We start from the raw sequence: 21825 nt of genomic DNA, 5'->3' as shown, positions 1-21825 counted from the left end.
CAGGTCGGGTGGACTGCGTTTCGGATGAATGGAATAAACACAACTGATTCTACTAGTCACTTCTCTTTAACAAATATCAGAAAATTTGACTTAGACAAATCTTCATGCAAAATCGAGTAATGGAAGACTTAAGGTGAAGATGAGTCGAAGCCAAAGGCCATGGCCCCGGGCCCCCACATATTAGAGGCCCCCACAAATCTCGACAAAAATATTTAAAGTTAAACTTCCACGAATGATTAGAATCAGTGAATCAAATTGTCATCAAAACATATGAAAAACAAATAACAAAGCAAGCTTGCTCACAACCGTTTGTTCCAAATGTTGCGGATAAGGAAATAATCAAAAGCAAAATTGTCATGACAATCACAGAGCGCAAAATTGTTGCAAACTTTTCAACTCACGATTCATCAGTTATTTTAAACACAAAACCAAATTTGTTTTAAGGATGCTGATCGATAATGTGTCAAAGTTTACCAAAACAGAGAAAGTTCTCGAAAATTGCAATGCGAAACCCAGAAAATCGCTGCGCACATAGTGATCGATCATTGTCATATTCTGTTCAAGTTGTGATAAACTGATGTTGCGAATTAAGGGGTCTATTTTGTAATTCGAGCGAATACACGTGACTCGTCTGTAGTCATTGTCGATCAAAGTAAGCTTGCATATTTCAGATGTCATCCGTCGACTCACATAGTAATCCAGTCACATAGAGTGACAACTATCGATAAACTCGAGTGACAGAGCCAAGTCGAGCGAAATTTTCGGTCGACAATAACTCCAGTCGAGTCGTTTTTGATCGACTCGACTTATAAAATAAGGCCCTAAAACTGTTGCAACAAGAATAGGAGATGATTATGTCGTTGTTGCTGCGAGTTCGGTGACAATTGATTCATGATTAGAATCAATGCAATAGTGCATACTATTCGGAATCGCATTATATGATTTTAAAGATTCATGTTTTTTTTTTCAATTAATCCGGAACAATGGGCAGAATCTTTGGAAATGAATCTATTATGTAAAATTACTTGAAATAAATATTCAAGCATTCAGAATTTTTTCTTTACGAGAAACAAGAAAATCGAAAAAGATTCAAAAACGATTTGGATAAACAAGTGGAGTACCATCCTTTTGCTTAAATTCTTGACGATTTTCTAACATGACTTTTCCAACTATAACTAAAGCTTTCTCAACGATTTTCAAGACTATAATGCAATATCTGCAGATCAAGTAACAGGACTTAATTATTAAATTATTAATTTTTAAAATAACTCTATCGATCACATTGCAGACCTGGTAGTGTTTAAGTGCCTTGAATATAGGAACTTCAGAGAACTCTAGCTTGAAAAAATGGGCCACAAAGAGACCAGACAGGAGCCAAAAAGAAACCGAAATGGATCAAACAGGAACCAGAAAAACAAAATGTAACCTAAAATGAACTAGAAAAAACGGAATCAGGCAAGACATTTCTCTTTTTTCTTGTAATTCTTCATTACGACATTACGACAGTACTGCTCGTATTCCTGTATGTATTTTTGCATATTTTTTCTAGGAATTTCGTGAGAATTTAGGTATTTTTCAAGATATTTAATGATAATTCCGAAGATTAAGTTATTATTTCCTATGGAATTCCTCCAAGAATTTTTCTAAGGTAGCTCTGTAAGAATTTTGTTTCGGATACCTCAAGAACATTTGAACAAGGATAACTATAGAAATAACGCAGGAATTTATCCAAAGAAGAATTTTTGGGAGTATTGGTAGAGGAATCTCTAGCAAAAAAAAAAATTCTAGAGGGATCGCAGTATAATTCCTTGAAAGTATTTCAGATACTTCAGAATTTCTTGAAGTTTTGTTCACGAGACTTGTGAGAACCTACTGAAAAGCTGCTTGCCTTTGATTTTTCTCTGGAGCCCTTTGAATTTTGCATCAGGATTCATTGCAATCCTAATGAGGGAAAAAGAGATTCTAGAGAACATTTTGATTAAAATAGAGACCTTAGAGATTTTCCATTAGAAATAGAAACTATTAAGAGACTTCCATAAAAATAAAGACCCACTCATAAAATATTAGTAGATGAATAACAGTTTATTTAGCTGAAATATGTTTGAGAGTGGATGGTTCAACTCTTATTTCGTGTAAATGTTTGTTGGGAAGTCTTTAGAAAAAGACCTGCTACCAGCCCTACAGCAATTTATTCAACTCAAAACTGTTAAATACATCTGTTTGTTCAACAACATTAATAGAATAATCATAATTTGAATTAAAATCATCATCAAACGAAATTTGTTGATGACGAATAAGTCCCAAAAAACATTGAATTTAACCTGTAAACATAAAAATCTACTAAAATATAACCTACATTAATTTAAATTTCAAATTGATTTACCTTCATAGGGGATTTGATGCATTTTGTAACGTTATAAAATAGTTTGACTGGTAATGAAAATCTTTTAAAAACATTTCAAATATCTAGTGTATGCTAAGGCATCAAAATGTTTTTTTTTTTCTGGGAAAAGGGCCCCTGGACACCCACATTTGTAAATCCGGCCCTGACTGTGATATTGAATCATAACATCATTATTAATGTTAACAGCACGTTTAATATGAAATATTTTACCCACCTCAACCACACAGCAGTTCCGCCACTTGTTCCGGTGTTTTGGAGAACACCACTTCCGGTTGTTCGTACCCGCTGCTCGGATCATGAATCCGCTCGTATATCTGCTTGTAGATGGCAACGATCACGTTGAAGGAACGTTTCTGCACGGTTGCCCGATGGTTGCCACTCAGCAGCAGATTGACCTGTGGCAGCAGTAGTATTTCCGGCATCTCCAGAAAGCTGTCCAGCTTTGACTGTTTTGGAGAAAATGATAATTTAGAAGGTGGAAATGTCGTGAATGAGTGTAATTACCATAAACATTTGCAGATGGCGTTGCTCGATGTGGGCGGCACTGCTTTGAAGTACGGTATAAATCGGACCAAGATTCAGGTTGGCCACCAATGATGATGCTTGCTCCGATGTCAACGTGTCCAGTTGGGCATCGGATTGAGCATGAAGCCGTTCCAAACGATCTTCCATGTACTCGTAAATGGTGAGAACGCTTTCAATTTGGTACAATGAGTTTAGCAAGTAAACTGCCATGTCCGTGGTTGGGAGATGCGATGCGGATTCCTGAATCGATTGCAGCAGAGGATCGATCACGCAGGTTACAATTTTCAGGATGTCGGATTGACTACCCTCGACCATGCTGGCCACCGAGAGGATTTCTTTTAGCAAATTTAGGAGCTTGGCAACACTTGGGGATGGGACGAGATCAGTTTGAGGGGGCTCCAATCCTAGCTTGTGCTCATTCGGCCCTTGAAGCAGTTGCTTCACCTGGAAAGTTAGCGAACTTAGATATGAGCTCTCGGAATGTGACTGCAGATCAGCGATGCACTGTTCAAGTTGTCCACCTTTAACAACCTAAAATTTTCATATTTAAGTAATTAAACACCATAGTTGGGAATCTATCTTACATTGTTAATCATGTTTTGATAAAATCTTATCAAGTTGGAGATCGAGTACAGAACGATGGTGTCCTTCTCAGTATTCAGAATCATTTCAACGCGGACTCTCAAGGGATGGCACACCCCATCGGAAATGTTGGTCATCGCCAGCTGTGTCTGCTCGGTAATGTCCTTATCGCACATTTTGACCAACATCAGAAGGTTTTCCCTCTCTACAGGCAAAATTTGATGGATATAAGCGAACATATCGCCAACGTAACGTTTTGGGTCATGAGCTAGCATTTCAATGGGTTTGGCATTTGGGCTGCCGACCGTGAGCGCGTCGATGAAACTCCGAACTACGACCGACCTTCTTGCCGTGGAATATTCGTCGATCACGTATTTGAACAAAACGGGTCGTTCCTGTAGCCGTGCCATTGCCTGGATGACCAGCATTCCGATCTCGTTGGCATCGACATTGCGGCAGTGACTTTGGGTCCATCGATAGAGCCGCTCCAGGGCAGCTTCCTGGTGCAAGGTCATCTCCTCCATGATATCGAGGGCGGCCGTTTGGTATCCGCTTTGAAGCAAAGTTTTACAATCGGAATGGATCATCTGAACGTGATCGAGTACGTTGAAGAACTCGGCCGTTATGGGATCGTCACGTGTTACCCCGTACAGGGTTTGATGTTCGGCCACCGAAAGCTGGAAACGCGAAAGGAATCCGGAAGCGATCCGTTGCTGCAGTAGGAGTTTATTGTTCTCCTCCTGGAGCGTGTTGGCCTGTTGGATCAGCTCCTTCTGTTGCGCTTCGGTATTGCTCAGCTGTGCTTTCATGCCCTCGACTGATTGACCAATGGCAGCGATATCCGCACAGATGTCATCCAGGGCAAGCTTCACTTCCCGGAATGATGATAAGAAGTTCTGGATTGAGACAAAATTTGACGACATGTTATTTACATAACCTTTGAAAACCAGAATTATTATTTCCGAAAAGACCCTACTTAGTCGTAAGTCAAAAGTTACTACTTCAGGTAAAACTGCTTAAAACATTTGCGGTTCTGGTTTGGATTTATTCTGGTATTTCGCAGAAGTTCTGTTGATACAATTAACAATATTGATATTTTTGAAGCCACACTGATAAAAATCCACACGCTCGATCTGTGTGTTTAAAATTATGGATCGATTCATGAACGTCCATATCGATTTGCTATGATTTTCTTGCAAACTTCGTGTGTGTTACATATTAAATTCCTTTGTTTTGCTTCATGGATTGATTCATCAACCGACAACAGGGATTCCATATTTTTTCCACATAAGTTCCCGAAGCTTTCTCTTCAGATTCGTATGTGTCAACCTATGGACGCATAGATCATCACTCCAACACGGATTCAGTGTGTTTTGCTTATGGTTATCTTGTGTCATAATCATCATGTTCAAGTTGGTCGATTCATTGATATGCGCAATGAGATTGTTATGATGAAATCCATGAGCTATGCTATCGATTTCCATGTTCAAAGCTTCTAAATTGTTTGTGATCAACCCATGGGATGCATAGTGAACTGAATTGCGGTTGGACCTCGTGTCGAACGACAGTCATCATCATGCTTCCAAAGAGAAGAAGCAAATTTTGAAGCTGAAAGTGTTAGATGAAAATTTGTGAATTCGATTTTTCTTTTATTAGTGAAGTTGACCGATATACGAGAATTCTAACTTTCTATAAGAAAACATTGATTATAATGTATAGTTTAGTAGAAAAATCGGATTCCACTAACAGATTTTCCTGGCTTTCAGTTTCGAAAAAATGGAATATGCTTATCCCTGGCTTCTCAAATTATGGATTTGCGGCGCCCCGCTTGTTGCTGGCTCACGGGTTTTAAAAAAACTCAAGAGAGCTTGCGACAAGCAGAGGAGCCTCGGATCCATACTTTGGGGAGCAAAAGTTCTTCTACCAAATTTCTTCTTTCAGTCCCATGACATTTATGTTCTATCACACATGACTATCTAAAGCTACTACATTTCGAATTCAATTAGCAAATCAGTTGGTTTTCATGATTTAATATTAGGAAATTCATGTTTGTTTCGCATGACAACCTAATGTTGATACACATGTTATTATACCGTGAAATCGATGATGAAATCCATATGGCTACTACACTCAAATCATGTGGTTTTCCTCTTTGCGCAAATCTATAAGTAAAACACACGACCTTGACGTGTAGATTTTTCTCAGTGCAATATGTATATAATCAAGCATAATTCTTCAATCCGACGTATCTGCAAAAATAAACAAATCGAGATTTGCTTTGCATGGGCTTGACAAACGCGTAATCTACATATTGAGCCTACAAAACTACTCCTATGTACACTTTACTCAGTGTTTTAATTTGGCTACATACACCCTACGTGGGGCCCAGATAGCCGTAGCGGTAAACGCGCAGCTATTCAGCAAGACCAAGCTGAGGGTCGTGGGTTCGAATCCCACCAGTCGAGGATCTTTTCGGGTTGGAAATTTTCTCGACTTCCCAGGGCATAGAGTATCTTCGTACTTGCCACATGATATACGCATGCAAAAATGGTCACTGGCATAGTAAGCTCTCAGTTAATAACTGTGGAAGTGCTCATAAGAACACTAAACTGAGAAGCAGGCTCTGTCCCAGTAGGGACGTAACGCCAGAAAGAAGAAGAAGAAGAACCCTACGTTTCTAGAGCGACTCAACTGTCAACATTTTTCATTCTAGCACATACACCGTACATATGCTCATAGTAAAGCGACCTATATGCAAAATCAATACATAAAATTTTAATCAGCAGATACGTCACACTGTTTGGGAATCACTAAACATGTTGGAAATCGAGAAATTCGGATTTCCACAGCTGCAGCTTGCTGACGCGTCGGCAAACTGATGTGGAACACCATCAAGATTCGGTTCTAGACAATATTTCTTACCAAATTTCTCACGAGAACTGTTCTCCATCTACTTTTCTTATTCACGGCTCCATCAGGTGCTCATGTTAGTTAAGATGAAATTGGAAACATTCGGAAACCAATATTCGTTGTATAGTTGAACGTAAAAACCAGGCATTGCATTTCATCTCATCATTTGATCATCTGAGAAAGATATGGATCGAATAATGCAATATCATCTTAGAGCTCTTTGATCGATCTTTGATCAATATCTTTGACTCATTTGATGCTCGATGAAATCTTTCAAACACAGTAATCCATGCGGTTATGGAAAACTATTTTGACAATGCCACCGTTTGGCAATGGCTTTGAAGGGCAAACGGCAAACGAAAGTAAGTGGAAATAACACATTTTTAAGAAAAGCAGTTCTTTATTTATATTTCTTTTAGGTTTTCCAGCATGTTACAACATTGAACACAGGATACGGGTAGCACCAAAGTTGCGCGTTCTACTTAAAATTAAATGGAAGCCAGTTCCAGGGCCCCTCAGCTGGACATTCTATATATATATATATATATATATATATTTTTTAAACTTTATTCTTTTTGGTTCGTTTTTTTTAGATTGATTGAATCTATGTTCTAATAAAATATTATTAAAAAGTCCAAATCTGCAATATCATATTTGCTTATATCTCTTGCATACATGCCAATAAACTTGTAAGGCTCTGGAAAACTATTCCAGTATTTAGAGTAACGGAATGGAGGAGTATTTTAAGCACTGCTTGGCAAATTAATTCACTAAGTTTGTTTAAAAAATTCCGGTAAATTTTCACTGGAATCTCATCAGCTGAACACTTTGGTAGCCTAAATTACCAAAAATTAAAATTTCACAGATTCCGGTTTATTCCTTCATTTGCAATACTCATAAGACCCGACGTGGTCATAAATTACGCGGCTATAATTCGTACGTTAGCACAAACCCCATGAAGTAGAAGTCCTCATTTGACCCGTTTTACAGAAAGCACAATATAAGTGTTCACTTCTCTTTATAACGAAAACAGCCATCATAGAGAGGTTAACATCACAATTTAATTTAGCTGTATTCCAGTTCTTTATTTCACTATTTTAGGCTTTGAAATTCGTTAGCATTTACAAGGCATCATTTTATCTATGGCAAAGTTAGTCAGAAGAATAACACTTACAACAAATTACTGTATTGAATAATTATGCCTCAGTTAATTGATTTGCATAGTAAAGAGTTGTCAAGATAATCTCTAGATGTATATGATTGAAAGATGCAATCCTTCCAATGCGCTCTTGGATTGAAGATAATATCTTTCCACCATATAAAGATGATCTCTTCGATCAGATTAGATTGTAATGCCTGGTAAAAACTAACTTTATTAAGTTTTATGGGAATTTGCAAACCGGTGTATGTGCAACTACAAAACAATACTGGTGTATATGACGTGACGCATGTGAAAAACGAACTGTCAAACCGACGCATCAAGCAAGGTGTATGCATCAATCAAGGTATGATATCGACGAACCATCAAGGTGTATGTGAGCAGCATAAAGCAAAAGGGTTTATTCGATAATTTTACCAGTTTTTCAATCTAATTCAAAACAAATCCGAATTGTTTAATAGTGGTTAGAAACAGTGTTCTTTTTTTCAACTTATAGTAGATACAGTAATAGAAAAAATGCAAAACATTTTAAATAGGATTTAAAATGCTTTACAATATATTGCATTGCATTTTTCTCGAATCCTTCCGAATGAGAGTTACGCCTATTTGAAAAATCATGCTTGATATTATTACACTGAGAACAGCGTTGCGGTTGAAAATACTATATCAGAGGGTTAAATTAAATACACAACGCCACTTGATTTGTGCAGACTAAATTTGCATTTATTTAGAATATTTTGTGCATTCAATTTTACCATGGCACCATTTGTATAGTAAAAATTACTATATCATGGTTAAAAACTTGCAGCGGACCAGAATCGAACCGAGGATCTGGCGATTGTCAAGCGCGAACGCTAGCCGCTCGGCAATCGACGCGGTTGGATTGAGAGGGAAAAAAACGCAAATAAAAAGCGTTCATGATACCTCAATCGTGGTTGGAATAGTATATTTAAAAACACGTTCATGGTTCTCATTACTGCAACGCTTGTTTCAGTGTAAAAAGGGTCATCCTGAATTAGTAGCATGCTATCTAAATAATGCAATAAATGATATTCCGTACATATATTCCTCACGAACACCATTGAAAGTGAATATAGAACTCCTGGCCTGTCCAAATTGTACACGCAAAAAAATTGTGCGGTAAAAACTATCATTTTAGGGGGTTAACTTAAGCGCTCGCACCGGCAATTTTCAGCAGACCAGAAATGCGCTTGATTTTACCATGTCTGTAGTCGAAATCAGATTGTTGTAAATTATTTCTGTCAAATGTACCAGTAATGTGGTGGGATCAGTGTTGACCAGACTCATTTCCCCGAAATTCGAATTGTGAAGCCTTGAACTGTTATAACTGTGCGTTGTATTCCTGAGATGGAGGGGGAGGTGGTTGGGCTTGAGTGTTGCACATGGGATCCGACAGTTTCGATCTCGGTGGGCCGCAATTCAAGTTTCGGTGAAATGATTCGCACTCACTCACTCACTCATTTCATTTCACCGAAACTTGAATTGTGGCTCTCTGGGATCAAAATTGATCGATTTTGTGTGCAGTACTCAAGCGTAACCATCTGCTTTTCTATCTTAGGAGGATAGAGCATGGTTGTAGTAGTTCGTGGCTTCGTAGTTCGGAAAATGTTATTTTCGGGGAAATGAGTCTGAGCAACACTGGGTGGGATGTACCGTAATCATAGTGAATTGGTTATTGGTCTGAATTTCCATAGTAGTTTTAAGAATGGGCGTAGTCAGCTAAAATAGTTATTTTACCCACAGAAGTTTTTCCCGTGTATGCATAACCAAGCAACATACGTTACCCTATTGCATCTTGCTAAAAGTACCCAATAGAAGAGTGCATGGTGACGTCACGAAAAATTCTCCTTCTCTGTCCCTCTTTCATCACGCTCAATTGACTGTCCTGCTCTTTGACACTCACTGCTGGAATTGTTTAGATTTTTTTTATATGTAGTTGACATTCACTGCTGGAATTGTTGACATTTTTTTTATATGGAGTTTCGAGGTTAGGTCAAGCGTGCAACGATCTATCTATTTCACCCCACATTCTCCCACTGATGTTTACATTCATATTGGACCAAAAATTACAAACTTTCTACGACCGCTACACCCAGTGAATCGTCCTCGGCGATCCCCGACGAATCTCATACCTCATTGATGGCCAAACTTCTTCGCTCGATCTGGCTTCGCAGATTTCGCCTCGATTGCAGCGTATTTTCCGTATAAAACTGCGACAGATCCGCCAGAGCATCCAACGTTTCCCGGTCCGATTCGATTCGCGTTTCCAGAATCTTGTTCAGCCGTTTCTGGATGTAATCTTCCTTCTGCGCGTCCTCCATCATTATTGCACTTTCAATTAACTAAATTGGTGAATTTAATTTCAAAACTGTTCTCAAACTTACGAATCTTAAAAATTTTGTAGCATTTGCTGTCGTGTAATTTTACGAATAAAAACGTAAATAAAGGCATATCTCATTTTGACAGTCAGCTGATGCAGAGATGGATTCTGCAAATGAACATCACGCGACCGAAACCGAGGGGTACGCAAACATGTTTGTGCGCTTAAATCCAGTGCAGTCAAAGCGCGCCAAAGTTCGCAGTTCAAATTCAAATCGGAAATCTAACACCTTTAACGGCCTCTAGACGACCACGATATTGACAATATACTTATTGTCAACACTTTCCCTCAATATTTTCAGCTAGTTTGGTTCGCGTCAGCCACAAAACTAGTCATTTTTTTATGATGCCGATTCGAACACCCAACGAGAACAAAACAAGCCTCACTTCGGCTGCTATCGACTGCCGAGATCAAACTGAGACGGGAAACGAGGAGAAAAATTGAAACACAGATCAAACTTTCTTGATTTCACCTCAATATTTTCATATATATATTATTTATATATTTTTGTTTCTGGATGGTTCTTGTAGAAATTTTCTCCAAAACTGTTGTAGTTTATGATCCGTAAAACTTGGGAATATGATCCAAGCTGTATCAGTGATAAATAAGGGGTCATTTTTGTAAATCGAGCAGATTCATGTGTCTCGTCTGTAATCACTGTCGATCAAAGTAAGTATGCGTATTTCAGATGTCCCCTGTCGACTGCCATAGTAATCCAGTCACATAGAGTGACAACCGTCGAAAAACTCGAGTAACAGAGCCATGTCGAGCGTATTTTCTGATTAATTCTGAGTGACTCCAGTCGAGTCATTTTGGTCGAATCGACTTATAAAATGAGGCCCTAAATCATTTCTTCTCGCTTCAATGGTAAGATAAAAGTCACGGCATAATAATTAACAAAGCAGGCTCTTTACTGATGTAAATACCAAGTTTGATTGTAAATATGTGACGTCACTCCTATCGTACCATATACCTTCAGGACCACTAGAGAGTGATTCCAAGCAACAGCACCAAAATTTGGTAAATTTTTTAATTCATTTTTTTCTATTGAGCTGAAACTTTGCACAGTTTTCCAGTTCCATCTAAATCGTCATTTTCCGATATCAAATCTTCAAGTTGAGTCACGACTAACTTTTCAAAAGGGTGTACACCGGGGATTCGCTGGTTGGAACACGACTGCCTTCCATCTAGCGAATCCGACCCGTTAGTAGGAAAGACTGACAGCTGGTGAAAATGCTCCACACGAACGCATCTGGACAGCAAATCGCCACAAAACGCACATATACATACGCATTTGTTCTATATATGCAGACATCAAAGCGACGATACTCAGACGTCAAAGTCAGTTTGACATTTTCTGTTGACATTTGAGTGCTTTTAGTTGGAATATTTTCCAACCAGCGAACATCCAACCATCGAGTCATTCCATGTAGCGGAACCCCAACGAGCGAATCCCCACTGTATGTGAAAATGGTTCAAAAATATTCAAAAAGCTGCACAGCAAAAACGGTTCGTTCGATTGTTAGACAACTAAAGAAACAAAGTTAGACAACTAAATAAAGATTCCAAAAAAATACACACAGTAAAAAAAAAAAATTTGCATTAAAAAACATAATTTTTGACACAAAATCTCAAAACCCTATCGGAATACCAACGTAATTTTTTGAGGGAAAACGGTCCATTATATTAGCTATCTACCATAAAAATTTGGTGATGGTAAACCAATAAACAAAAAAGTTATAACATTTCAAACATGTCACAATTTTCACATTTTGTAGAAAAAAATTTTTTTTTCGGTGTAAATTATAACGGGAACCGCAGTTTGTTGCTGATTTTATTGTTAAGGGCCTTGCGTGAATTAAACAAGTCGTTTTCATGTATTCATTAGTATTATGTATATTATATGTATAAACATTATGTATATGTATAAATATTATATGTATATGTATATATGTATAAATTAAAATGAATTAACAGATTACACGAAAATAAAATTTTTTTTTACCAGGATATTTTTTTTAGAGTATGATCGATGAGTTTCTAAATGTTATACATAAACTTTAAAAGTTTTGGATTTGGGTATGCGTTATGAGATCATGAAAACATTTTATTAATACTTATTTATTTATTTATTGTTTTTCAATTTTTTTACAATATCGAACACTTTTGCATCATTATCAGTACAGTTCGAGTATAGTTTTGCTTTAATTTTATTTTCTGACAATGGAATGAAACAGTGAAATTTTTGGGTTCCTTGGATCGTTTTCGCGTTATTATATTGCTCGCTGAGCTCTGATGCCGTTAATTCGTACTCTTCAGTAGTAGTAAAACAAAATGATAATTTTGTTAAATCTTCTTCTTTTCTGCGATTCGCCCAATCAAATAGTTCTTTTGCAGTTTTAATTGGATGCTCACGTTCTTTGGCTAAACTTGCTCTTGTGGCCATGCGCTTTATGGTTCCTCCAATAGCATCACAAGGACCTTTGCCATGTGACGTAGCAAAGAAATGCCATTCGGCATCAATTCCGTACTTTGATTTAAATTGACATAGGCTCGAAAAATTCTTACGGTTTTTGTACTGCGATGCTGCTCCATCAGACATGAAATATATCTTTCTGATTTCTTTATCCTTATCAACGCGTAAAAAGTTAATCATTTTGGCAATGAACAAATTTACAGATACTGAGTCGTGTCTTAAATCTTCGGAAATTACAATAAAACTAAAATGTTCAATTTGCGTACTTCCATTGAAATAAATAACGAATGGATGAATTGTAGCTTGTTGTACGTTCCAGTGATGGGACTGCACTTCATCTTGCAATACAAAGCTATAGTTTTCAGAAAAATCGCAAATGACTAAAAATTCACCATCTTGTAATGTATTTTTCGTATTTTTTAAAAAGCGGGATTGCTCTGTTTTAATAAAGTCGTGAGGAATTAAACTTTCTAATTTCAAGCAAAAAAATGACACAAACTCATCTACAGGTTTTACAATAGTTTCTAGGTCACACCTATCCGTGGTCACCCATTGCTCAAATTATAACTGATCAATATAATTTTTTTCAAACTCAGCGAATAAAGTATTTTCCAATGATGAAGAATCTGGACAATCCGAACAAGATCGTAGATAGCAATTTGATGTTGTATTTTCACACGAAAGACTACCAGTTAACATTTTAATATCCTTTGATAAATTGATTCTTTTCAAACTATGTAAGATTAGGTTAATATTTTCGTGTGTTGTGCACACACAAACATTATGTGTTCCTGAATTGGATAGAAGCTTGCATTGCCTTGGACGAAGGTTTGCAAATGAGGAAAAACCTACCTTAATATTTTCGTTAATTTCCTTGAAGCGTGTATACGCTTCTTTTAAAATAGTCATCATTAATCGTTTTTGGATTGCTTGACGCTTTCCATCTTTTTTTACAGATACATAATCTTTTTGGCCAGGCATAGCTCTACTTACTTCATCGTCTTCAAAATATTGAATTATTTTTTCTTTTGTCTCATCTGTTAATGAAGTACTCGACCTAGCATTTTTGGTTGCAAGACAGTTATTTTTGAATTGTTTTGCCTCTTTTGCTGTATTTTTATTGGTTTTGAACTCATCAATGGCGTCTTGAATAGACCACGAGTTGGCAGCATCGACAAAATCAATAATTTTTCTTTCCTTGTCGTGGCTAGATTCGAGAACCTTTCCTTCATATTCATAATTACCTCATCGTAGTCTGTATTTTCCACATCCTCAGGTCCTAATTTGAAGAGGTTTCTTCGTACAGCTTCGTTGATTTCACGGTATTTTTTCTCGGGATAATTGACGTAACCCATCTTCGTCCATTTAATCGGAGTCACTTTTATTCCAGCTATCCCTTCGTTGAAGCGTTCGATGTTGACCTTCTGGATGCACTCATCTTCTGATTGATTTGTTGAAACAGATGTCGCTGATGGTACCGTGGCAAGACTATCTGCACTTGGTACTTCTGGTAACTCCTCAGTTGTTGTCGGTGCATCTAGTAATTCCTCAGTTGTTGTTGTTTTCGAACTTCCTGCAACCTGATCCACCGATGATGTACAGATTGCCCGTTTGTCAACGTTTAAACGGCAGGACGTACAAATGCGTAAATTTGTATTCAATGTAGACATTGGAGCATAACCAGCCGCTTTCAGTTTATCTATGGTGCTCTCGGTGAGATTTCGTAGCTCTTTCGAACACTTTTTTTCTGCAAACGGCCTGCAACAGTTGAGAAAGCGACTACTCATGTTGCTCGTTAGATTTTAATAAACAAAATCACTTTTAAGTTTTTACTGACTAGTTTGGTGTCGTTTGCTTGACTGAAGAAAAATTTTACAATTAAATCTTTTATAACCATAGTGGTAGTATATTTTTAGCTTTTTCGTGAGTATGTTCATGGTATGTACCTATAATGTTTTTGATGTTGTTGAAGTTACTCGCTTTCTCCCAAATATGATTAAAAAAGTCTATTCTCTACCAAGGCGGGTCTATACCCAGGTGTAATCAGATTTTAACTTTGTGGAGAAGACCAGCGCCGAGAAAACCGACCTGCTTTACGTATACTAGATCACCTGGGTATAGACCCGCCTTGTTCTCTACGAGGTAAACTTTTTGCAGGTAAACTAGTCGTATACCTGTATAGAAAACTTTTTTTGTTGCTTTTGTCTTCAATATTAGATTTCTTATAGGTTTCTTTTATCAAAAGGTTGTAACCTTACACATGACCGTCACTGTTGTGTCGCGTGAGTACCTATGGAACTCAAGGTCTACCACAATAAATGAGAGCAAAAATTATCTTACCATGTTCAAAACCTCATCACACTCACAACAGAACAACACAACACATCTTCCGATCAGCTATATTTGACCATAGTTGATCATGATCTCCGTCTCCTCTGGACTTCAACACCACTGACTGATCTGTGTAGAGGTAAGGGAGAGCACAGCATCCGAGCCCGATTCTTGTTTGGGTGTCACCACACAGCCAACAGATAACCGAACTATTGTCTAGCTACGCTCATATATGGTCTTGAACCGCAGTGTCTCGATCAGTAGCCAGTTAATCCCAAAGCAGGCAAGTCCTACACACCAAATTTTCGGTTTATCTTCCAGCAATTTCGTTTACTGAAACCGATTCAGCAATAAATCCTTTTGCTGATGTACAGCATTTTTGAAATTGTTTACTGGAATTCAGCAATCTGACTTGTCACACCATCAGATTTACTGAATTTCAGTAACTTATATGACAAATGATTGATAACCAGCAATAGGTTTAAAATTTTGCCGTAAATCAGTAAACATAATTACTGAACTCCAGTAAAAGTTGTACTTGTCACAGTCGATAGCAACCACAAAAACAACCGAAATTTTGTTGTCTCCTACTGGTTCCATTTGCCAATCTGCAGTTTGTTGGTTTATGGAAATCGTATAATCTATTAGCCGTACATCTCTCACAATATTTGAGTAAGTACTATATTGAGTAGAGAACTAAATATTGCAAATTAACGCAAGTGTTTATTTCTTTTCTAGGATGATAACAAAACCGGAACGGAAAATCAGTCTCTTCCTTTCGGTTGCAAAAGCAGGAAAATATTGTTTAATTTCTATGTGTAGAAATAAATGTGTTGGGCATGAAACAAAGTTGCATATTTATAATTTTAATAGTGAACTTTACCGAAACTATACATCAACCAGATCCTAGTGACTCAAAATTGCTAAAAAGCAGTAAAAATCCCACTAAAGCAACAAACAACCAAGTGCTGATTATTCAGCAAGTGAAAATGTGCTTTGCTGGATGATCAGTAAAACAGCTGTCATTTTTACGCGAATTCGCTTTGCTGAAAGATCCAGCAAATTTCATTTTGCTGGATCGATTGCTGAATTTACAGCACAAAAAAAATCAGCAAAAATTTGCTGGTTTACAGCAATAAAATTTTGGTGTGTAGGCAAAGTCTTACAATTACCATTGCGCCTGACTGGCATCTTGTGACCTTTAGTGAGTGCGTATTAAGTGATTCTGTGGTGAGAACATACCGAAAAACGGGCTGGAAGGTAAAACTCGCTGATGAAGTTCTGCAGTAGGATACATAAGTGCTTAATTTTTACAGCCGCCTAAATGCCCAGAACACCCAAGTTAGCTGCATGTCGATGCATGCCATGATGGAGTAGTTCGGATACGTTTTGAGATCGGTAAGCGTGGAAGAAATTAATTCTATGGCATATCCCGAATTGTGCTTCTAAGCCGAGACTTATGTGCTCCCCTCCTCAACTACCTCTATTCAGGCCTTTCTTTTCAACCCCTAAATCGATGGTGGTGGTGGCCATCAGCCTGGCTCAGTGCTTGGGCATCCCAGACGGTCATAGTGGGCTTTGTCGCGGAGTGGTTGCTGTCCTACCGGCAATACGGTTTGTCCGGACAAGCTCCTGGTTCTACGGTCGCCGAGGGATACACCGAATACTGACGCTCACTTCACCTAGGTTTAAGTACACATCCTAACCGTAAGTAATAAAACCATCACTAATTTTACTATGTTAAATTTATGCTTTGATTTTGCCATGGAATGACTCGTAATGATTTCAGCGGGTTTCCCTGTATTCGAACCCGGTAGTAAGGTTGATTGGTTCATGGGTTTAGGAACCAATGTCTCTGCTTCTCCTTTCTACCATCTTTGTCTCCGTCTCATGCGACCTTTCCCCTGGGGAGGTGACAAGGTTTCAACACTATTGAGAGAATTTTTCTTCAGTTACGTACAATAAAAAATATGACACTATCAAGACTTTAGATCACAACACTGGATCGCGTCTAACTTTCTAATAGATGCTATAATAGTTATGAATAATTAAATAAAATATCATGAAAACAACTTGTTAACCTCATGTGGTACCCTTAACAAAAAATTCAGCAACAAACTGCGGTCCTAAAAAAATTAACAATGAAAAAAAAAATTCACTAAGTGTCAAATTTGTGAAATATTTGAAATGTCATAACTTTTTTGTTTATTGGCTTACCATGGTAGATAGCTAATATAATGGACCGTTTTCCCTCAAAAAATTACGTTGGTATTCCGATAGGGTTTTGAGATATTTGAGTTTTTGTGACAAAAATAATGTTTTTTAATGCAAAAAAAAAAATTTTTACTGTGTGTATTTTTTTTTGGAATCTTTATTTAGTTGTCTAACAATCGAATGAACCGTTTTTGCTGTGCAGCTTTTTGAATATTTTTGAGTCGTGACTCAACTTGAAGATTTGATATCGGAAAATGACGATTTAGATGGAACTGAAAAACTGTGCAAAGTTTCAGATATTTTTGAAATGGTCGATCAGAATCGACTTGCATGCCTCCGTGGAATCCCTCTAGATAATTTTTTTTCGCAAATTTGTTTGAGGTGGATAGGAATGATGTCGTCAAGTAGCTGTCAGTTTTCGGAATATGTTACCTTCTAAATATCTACAGTATACATAATAGTGACAGATTTATGCATCTTTTATTTTCAGCCTATCCCACTGCCGTGAATCGCAAGTCAGTCCCATCTGCATTGTCGTCAAAATCGAGTTGAGCACTGATGAAATAATATGATTTGTTCGGGAAAAGTAGGAAAAAGCAGCAAGTCAAATTGTCCCATAATGAAAAGTAATCGCATATCAGTCCCACTATAGACTTTTGCACCATGGAACACAAAATTGTAACTTGTTTTGATCATCTTTATATTTTTCTCGGAAAGATATCATAGTGAAATGCAAGTTGTGAAAGTTTAATTAAGATTGGAACATGTTCCAATCCTCTGGAATTTTTTGAATATTTGTATGGAAAACTAGTTTGGAAACTTCACAGTATATTTTCTCAATGCCTACTTTTTACAGATGGGACTGACTTGCGATTCACGGCAGCCCAGTGATTTAAGATCTTTTGTAGCCTACTACATCTCTCCTGTGTTTTATAAAAAGATAAAGTGTATGCATAATTAAATATTGTTGTTTGGCAAAAATAATAATACAAATATTTGAGTTTTCTCTTCTCAAACTTTGAACGAGAATAATATCTACCTCAAAAATAAAACTTATTTTATATAGAAGACTTCTTGAACTTTCGTTCAAAACTTCTTAGCGGTTTTCAGAACTTTCAAAAGCATCAAGCATAGTGTCCTGGTATTCTACACTAATTGCAAATTAAATCCTGAGCGGTACACAACTTCCCAAGTAACCACAAGCATTATAACATTGCACGTATTCTACTGCATATCAACAACATTGATGTAACATTGCCTTTATTCGACATATTTCAAGAGCTGTCAAGCAATATAGCATTAACTCCACATTACAACTGTATCAATGCACTAATATCACTTTATAAATTGCACTGCTGCACTAACGTTAGTTTATAAATTGCTTCATTGCTTTATCGTCATTTTGCATTAGTGCAACTGTAAAAGGGCCCTTTTCCACTTTTAAACTACTTTAATGGTAGGCTTACGGCACTGAAGCTACATTATATATGCAATGATATAATGCTCCATGGTTACTTGGGTTGTTTTCACCGTAATTTCCAGCACACTTCTCTCTTTTTTACGATCGCAAACCTTAAGGGGGCAGGATCCGTCATTGATTTCGGAATTTTCAAAAGCAGTTTATTCGTTCAAAATCAAGAATGTTTACAGGAAAATGTGTTCACTGTATTCTATTCCCCAACCGAAACACAGTGAACACATTTTCATCGAATAATTTTCAGTTTTGAACAGAAAAACTGCTTTTGAAGATTCGATGATGACGATGATTACGATGACGGAGCGTTGATCGTTAAGTTTCACATCCAGGATAAATGCAGTGGAGGCAGCGGAGCGCACTTAGGGTTTATTCACAAATTTCATAACGCCAAAAATAGCCATTTTCGACACCCACCCACCCCTTCGTAACGCTTTTTGTATGAATATTTTACAGATTTTGTAACATATGAAATGAATATTTTACAAAATTTGTAACACCACGAGGACACACACCCACCCCTTTTAGCGTTATGAAATTTGTGAATGGACTCTTAGAGATTCACCGAAACACATCAGTGTTGCTAGACAAATCCCTATATATGGCTGCCGACTCATTTCAATGCCCCCACTGACTTCTCCAGTTTTGCCATCCCAACTAACATTCGCTCATTAAGCAAACACTATTATGGCAGTTTTCTTCAGAATCATGTTTAATAACATCTTAATAATTTTCATGCATAGCTAAATATATGTTGCAAATTTCAGTTTGTTCTCATGCACATATTTGAAACATCGAAATATGGTCGCTTCGATTTCGTGACTGTGCTACCAAGACATCGTCCAGCTTAGCACGCAGTTCAATATGTTGATGCCGCAAAGTCCAAAAATTTTCTCGCGTTGCAGCAATTTCACTGGATAATCTTAAAATTTCTACATTGTTCCTTATCAAACAATCAACCATAATATTATCAATGGAAGTGTAGTCGTGTGGAGCCTACTGGATACCATTTCCTATCCACTCAGTGTTTGCCGCATCCATGGGCGTAAATAGCCATCAGACTTGAGGGGGGCCACGGCCCCTTCTCATGAGAGACAAAAGTCGTAAAGGATCTATATAACTTAATAATGCTTGTTTCGATAATATTTGTGAACCGATTATAGTAGCGCAATTTCATACAGAGGCAGATCAAACCCTGAAAATCGTCCCAAACCGATTTATCAACTTTCTTAGTTACGAAATGTCACTTTTATGGAAAAATAGTAAACGTATTTAAAAATCTTTTTTTTTTCGTTTTATATTGCCAAGATGACGTATTCAACCCAATCTAATAGATCTTGAACAGAATACAAGGATTTAAAAGCAGACTATAATCAGGATTTACCTTTCCAATTCGATTTAAACTAGAATTTTTGGAAATTTATAAAACAAGATAAAGATTTATATGTATCAGTTCAATTAAGGTTCAAGATCAATGTGAAATTCTAACCTCTTGAAGCCGACAACTAAAAAAACCCAAGCCTTTGAAAAAAAAAACGCTTGCTAGTTTGAAAATATGGATTATTGTTGCTCAGTATTTTTGTAGCGAACGATTCATTTCTCTAAACCTCTCGAAACCAAAATTTGAGCATAGGATTGAATAATACCTTTTTTGTTAGAGTTAAAAACTTTAAATCCTAAAACTGCTTGGCTACCGTATCATATTGAAGAATTGAAGGTTTTTTTTGTATTCCAAAAAAAGCTGTCCTCAGCAAATTCGTACCATAACAGTTGTTTGAAGAAAGCAGGATGGAAGGTATTTTGCTCATGAATTTATTAATATCCAATCAGACTAAGGTAGGACAATAGTTCGACATTAGTGGTGTAATCAAAATTTTCATAAAAACAATAGCAGTTGAAAAGAAATTACTATACAGTAAGCCTTCAAAATATTTGCTATAATTTCGCTGATTGTCTTGAATGAAATTTTGCTTCACCTGTGGTGCAAAAGTTCGCTGGCCGAAACACAAAATACCGACACCTTTACGACAGACATACTTTATACCAGCCATATACTTATGTTTACAGATGTGAAATGTTGGTGACTTTTATCGCACGATCGGACCAATTTCGCTAATTTTGAAGATAATATATGAATTTGGGGTAATTTGTAAATTTCTCTGCGAGCTTACATGGGTCGAACTATTGCCCCGCTGATTAGAACTTTTGCCACACTATGGGCCAATAAATGATTCCAAGCAATTATGTAGTAACTAATACACCTCACAGTATCCTTATAATGCCTAATTTATTATTAATTTCCATGCAATAAAAGTTTGACCAAAAAATATATTTTTCCAAATCTCAATCGATTCTTATGATATTTGTAGTGAAAGTCTCTTACTCGACCACTGTGGCATTTATAAGCATTGATTTGAATTGAGCTAGAAATCTTAAAAAGAAAATCTGGTCCACTCTAACTTTTGTTCCACTCTCTTTAGTAATGTTCAATTTTGAGCTACTAAAAATCGAAAAATAAATCCGATCGGCCTTAAAACACAGAGAACAGACGTTCATCTTTGATCGTCAGCGTGTGTAAAGCTTTTTACTGGACATTTCAAAGTATGTCGTTATGCTCCTGTTACGCGGCGCTGTCATCAGAATATAGGAGTTTCAATTTTGCCGCTTTTTACACTTTGGCGTTAGTGTCACCATCAAAAATTGCCACTTGTCGCTAACGTTGCTTAGTGTGCCAATGTATGTTGACGTTCACTAGTGCCATCGTGTGGTCGAAACGAGTTTGTATGTCGCGCTGTCTGCGTTGGCGGCGCTGATGATTGACTTTAACCTTTACACATGATTTTAATGGAATTTTGTTCGAGCCTCCATGTCTGTTCTCAGTGCTTAAAACATGAATGTACGACTGCGAAATACATATTTTGCTGAAAAATAGATGAGCTCATGCTTGAAAACAATTAGTTTTTATACAGTAGATTGACAAAGATGTAAGTAAAGCACGGAATACTCAAGTAGACTTGTTTGATGCTTCAGAGATGCTGTATTTAGAAAAAAATAACACATCCTAATGAAAAAAGAGAACACCCGGCACCGTAAAATGTCAAAAAAGTGGACTTGGAATTTCATTAACTATCGTTCTTGCTTGACCCAATCTCACCCCAATTTTCAATGTTTTAGACATCGTACAGAAAAAAATGATTTTTTTATGGGAAAATCAAACAGATTCCGGAAAATACCTGTGATGTATAATGAAAAGACTTTCAACATTCTACTAATACAACGATAGAGGCTAGAGTACATGCGTGATACTTTGTACAGGAGAAATTTAATGTTGTAAATTTTATCTAGTTTC

At 37.0% G+C, this 21825-nt stretch overlaps 1 protein-coding gene across 3 annotated transcripts; it reads right to left on the bottom strand.

Moving 5' to 3' along the window:
* Nucleotides 1–2577: 2577 nt before the first annotated feature.
* On the bottom strand, nucleotides 2578–10043 carry LOC5571299 (conserved oligomeric Golgi complex subunit 6). Of its 3 annotated transcripts, none has more exons than XM_001653553.2 (4): nucleotides 9734–10043; nucleotides 3514–4407; nucleotides 2909–3460; nucleotides 2578–2850 (listed from the first exon to the last, which is right to left on the bottom strand). In XM_001653553.2, exons 1-4 carry the CDS (start codon nucleotides 9923–9925, stop codon nucleotides 2620–2622), a joined length of 1869 nt encoding a protein of 622 aa, XP_001653603.2. In that variant the 5' UTR covers nucleotides 9926–10043; the 3' UTR covers nucleotides 2578–2619. The 3 variants fall into 3 exon arrangements, with proteins under 3 accessions (XP_001653603.2, XP_021695821.1, XP_021695822.1); XM_021840129.1 differs by lacking the exon at nucleotides 9734–10043 and adding an exon at nucleotides 7793–8042; XM_021840130.1 differs by lacking the exon at nucleotides 9734–10043 and adding an exon at nucleotides 4488–4606.
* Between the last annotated feature and the right edge of the window lie 11782 nt (nucleotides 10044–21825).

Source organism: Aedes aegypti, chromosome 2 (assembly GCF_002204515.2).
Source record: "Aedes aegypti strain LVP_AGWG chromosome 2, AaegL5.0 Primary Assembly, whole genome shotgun sequence".
NCBI lineage: Eukaryota > Metazoa > Arthropoda > Insecta > Diptera > Culicidae > Aedes > Aedes aegypti.
Note: the sequence above shows the minus strand (reverse complement) of the source record. Positions and strands in the feature narration are given on the sequence as shown.

Bases quoted from the DNA above. Each gene is read 5' to 3' on its own strand.
- LOC5571299 (XM_001653553.2), bottom strand. From the start codon at position 9,925: ATGATGGAGGACGCGCAGAAGGAAGATTACATCCAGAAACGGCTGAAC. The intron at 4,408-9,733 runs GTATGAGATTCG...GTCTCAATCCAG, and splicing joins GAAGTTTGGCCATCAATGAG to AACTTCTTATCATCATTCCG. The intron at 3,461-3,513 runs GTAAGATAGATT...TGAAAATTTTAG, and splicing joins ATCAAAACATGATTAACAAT to GTTGTTAAAGGTGGACAACT.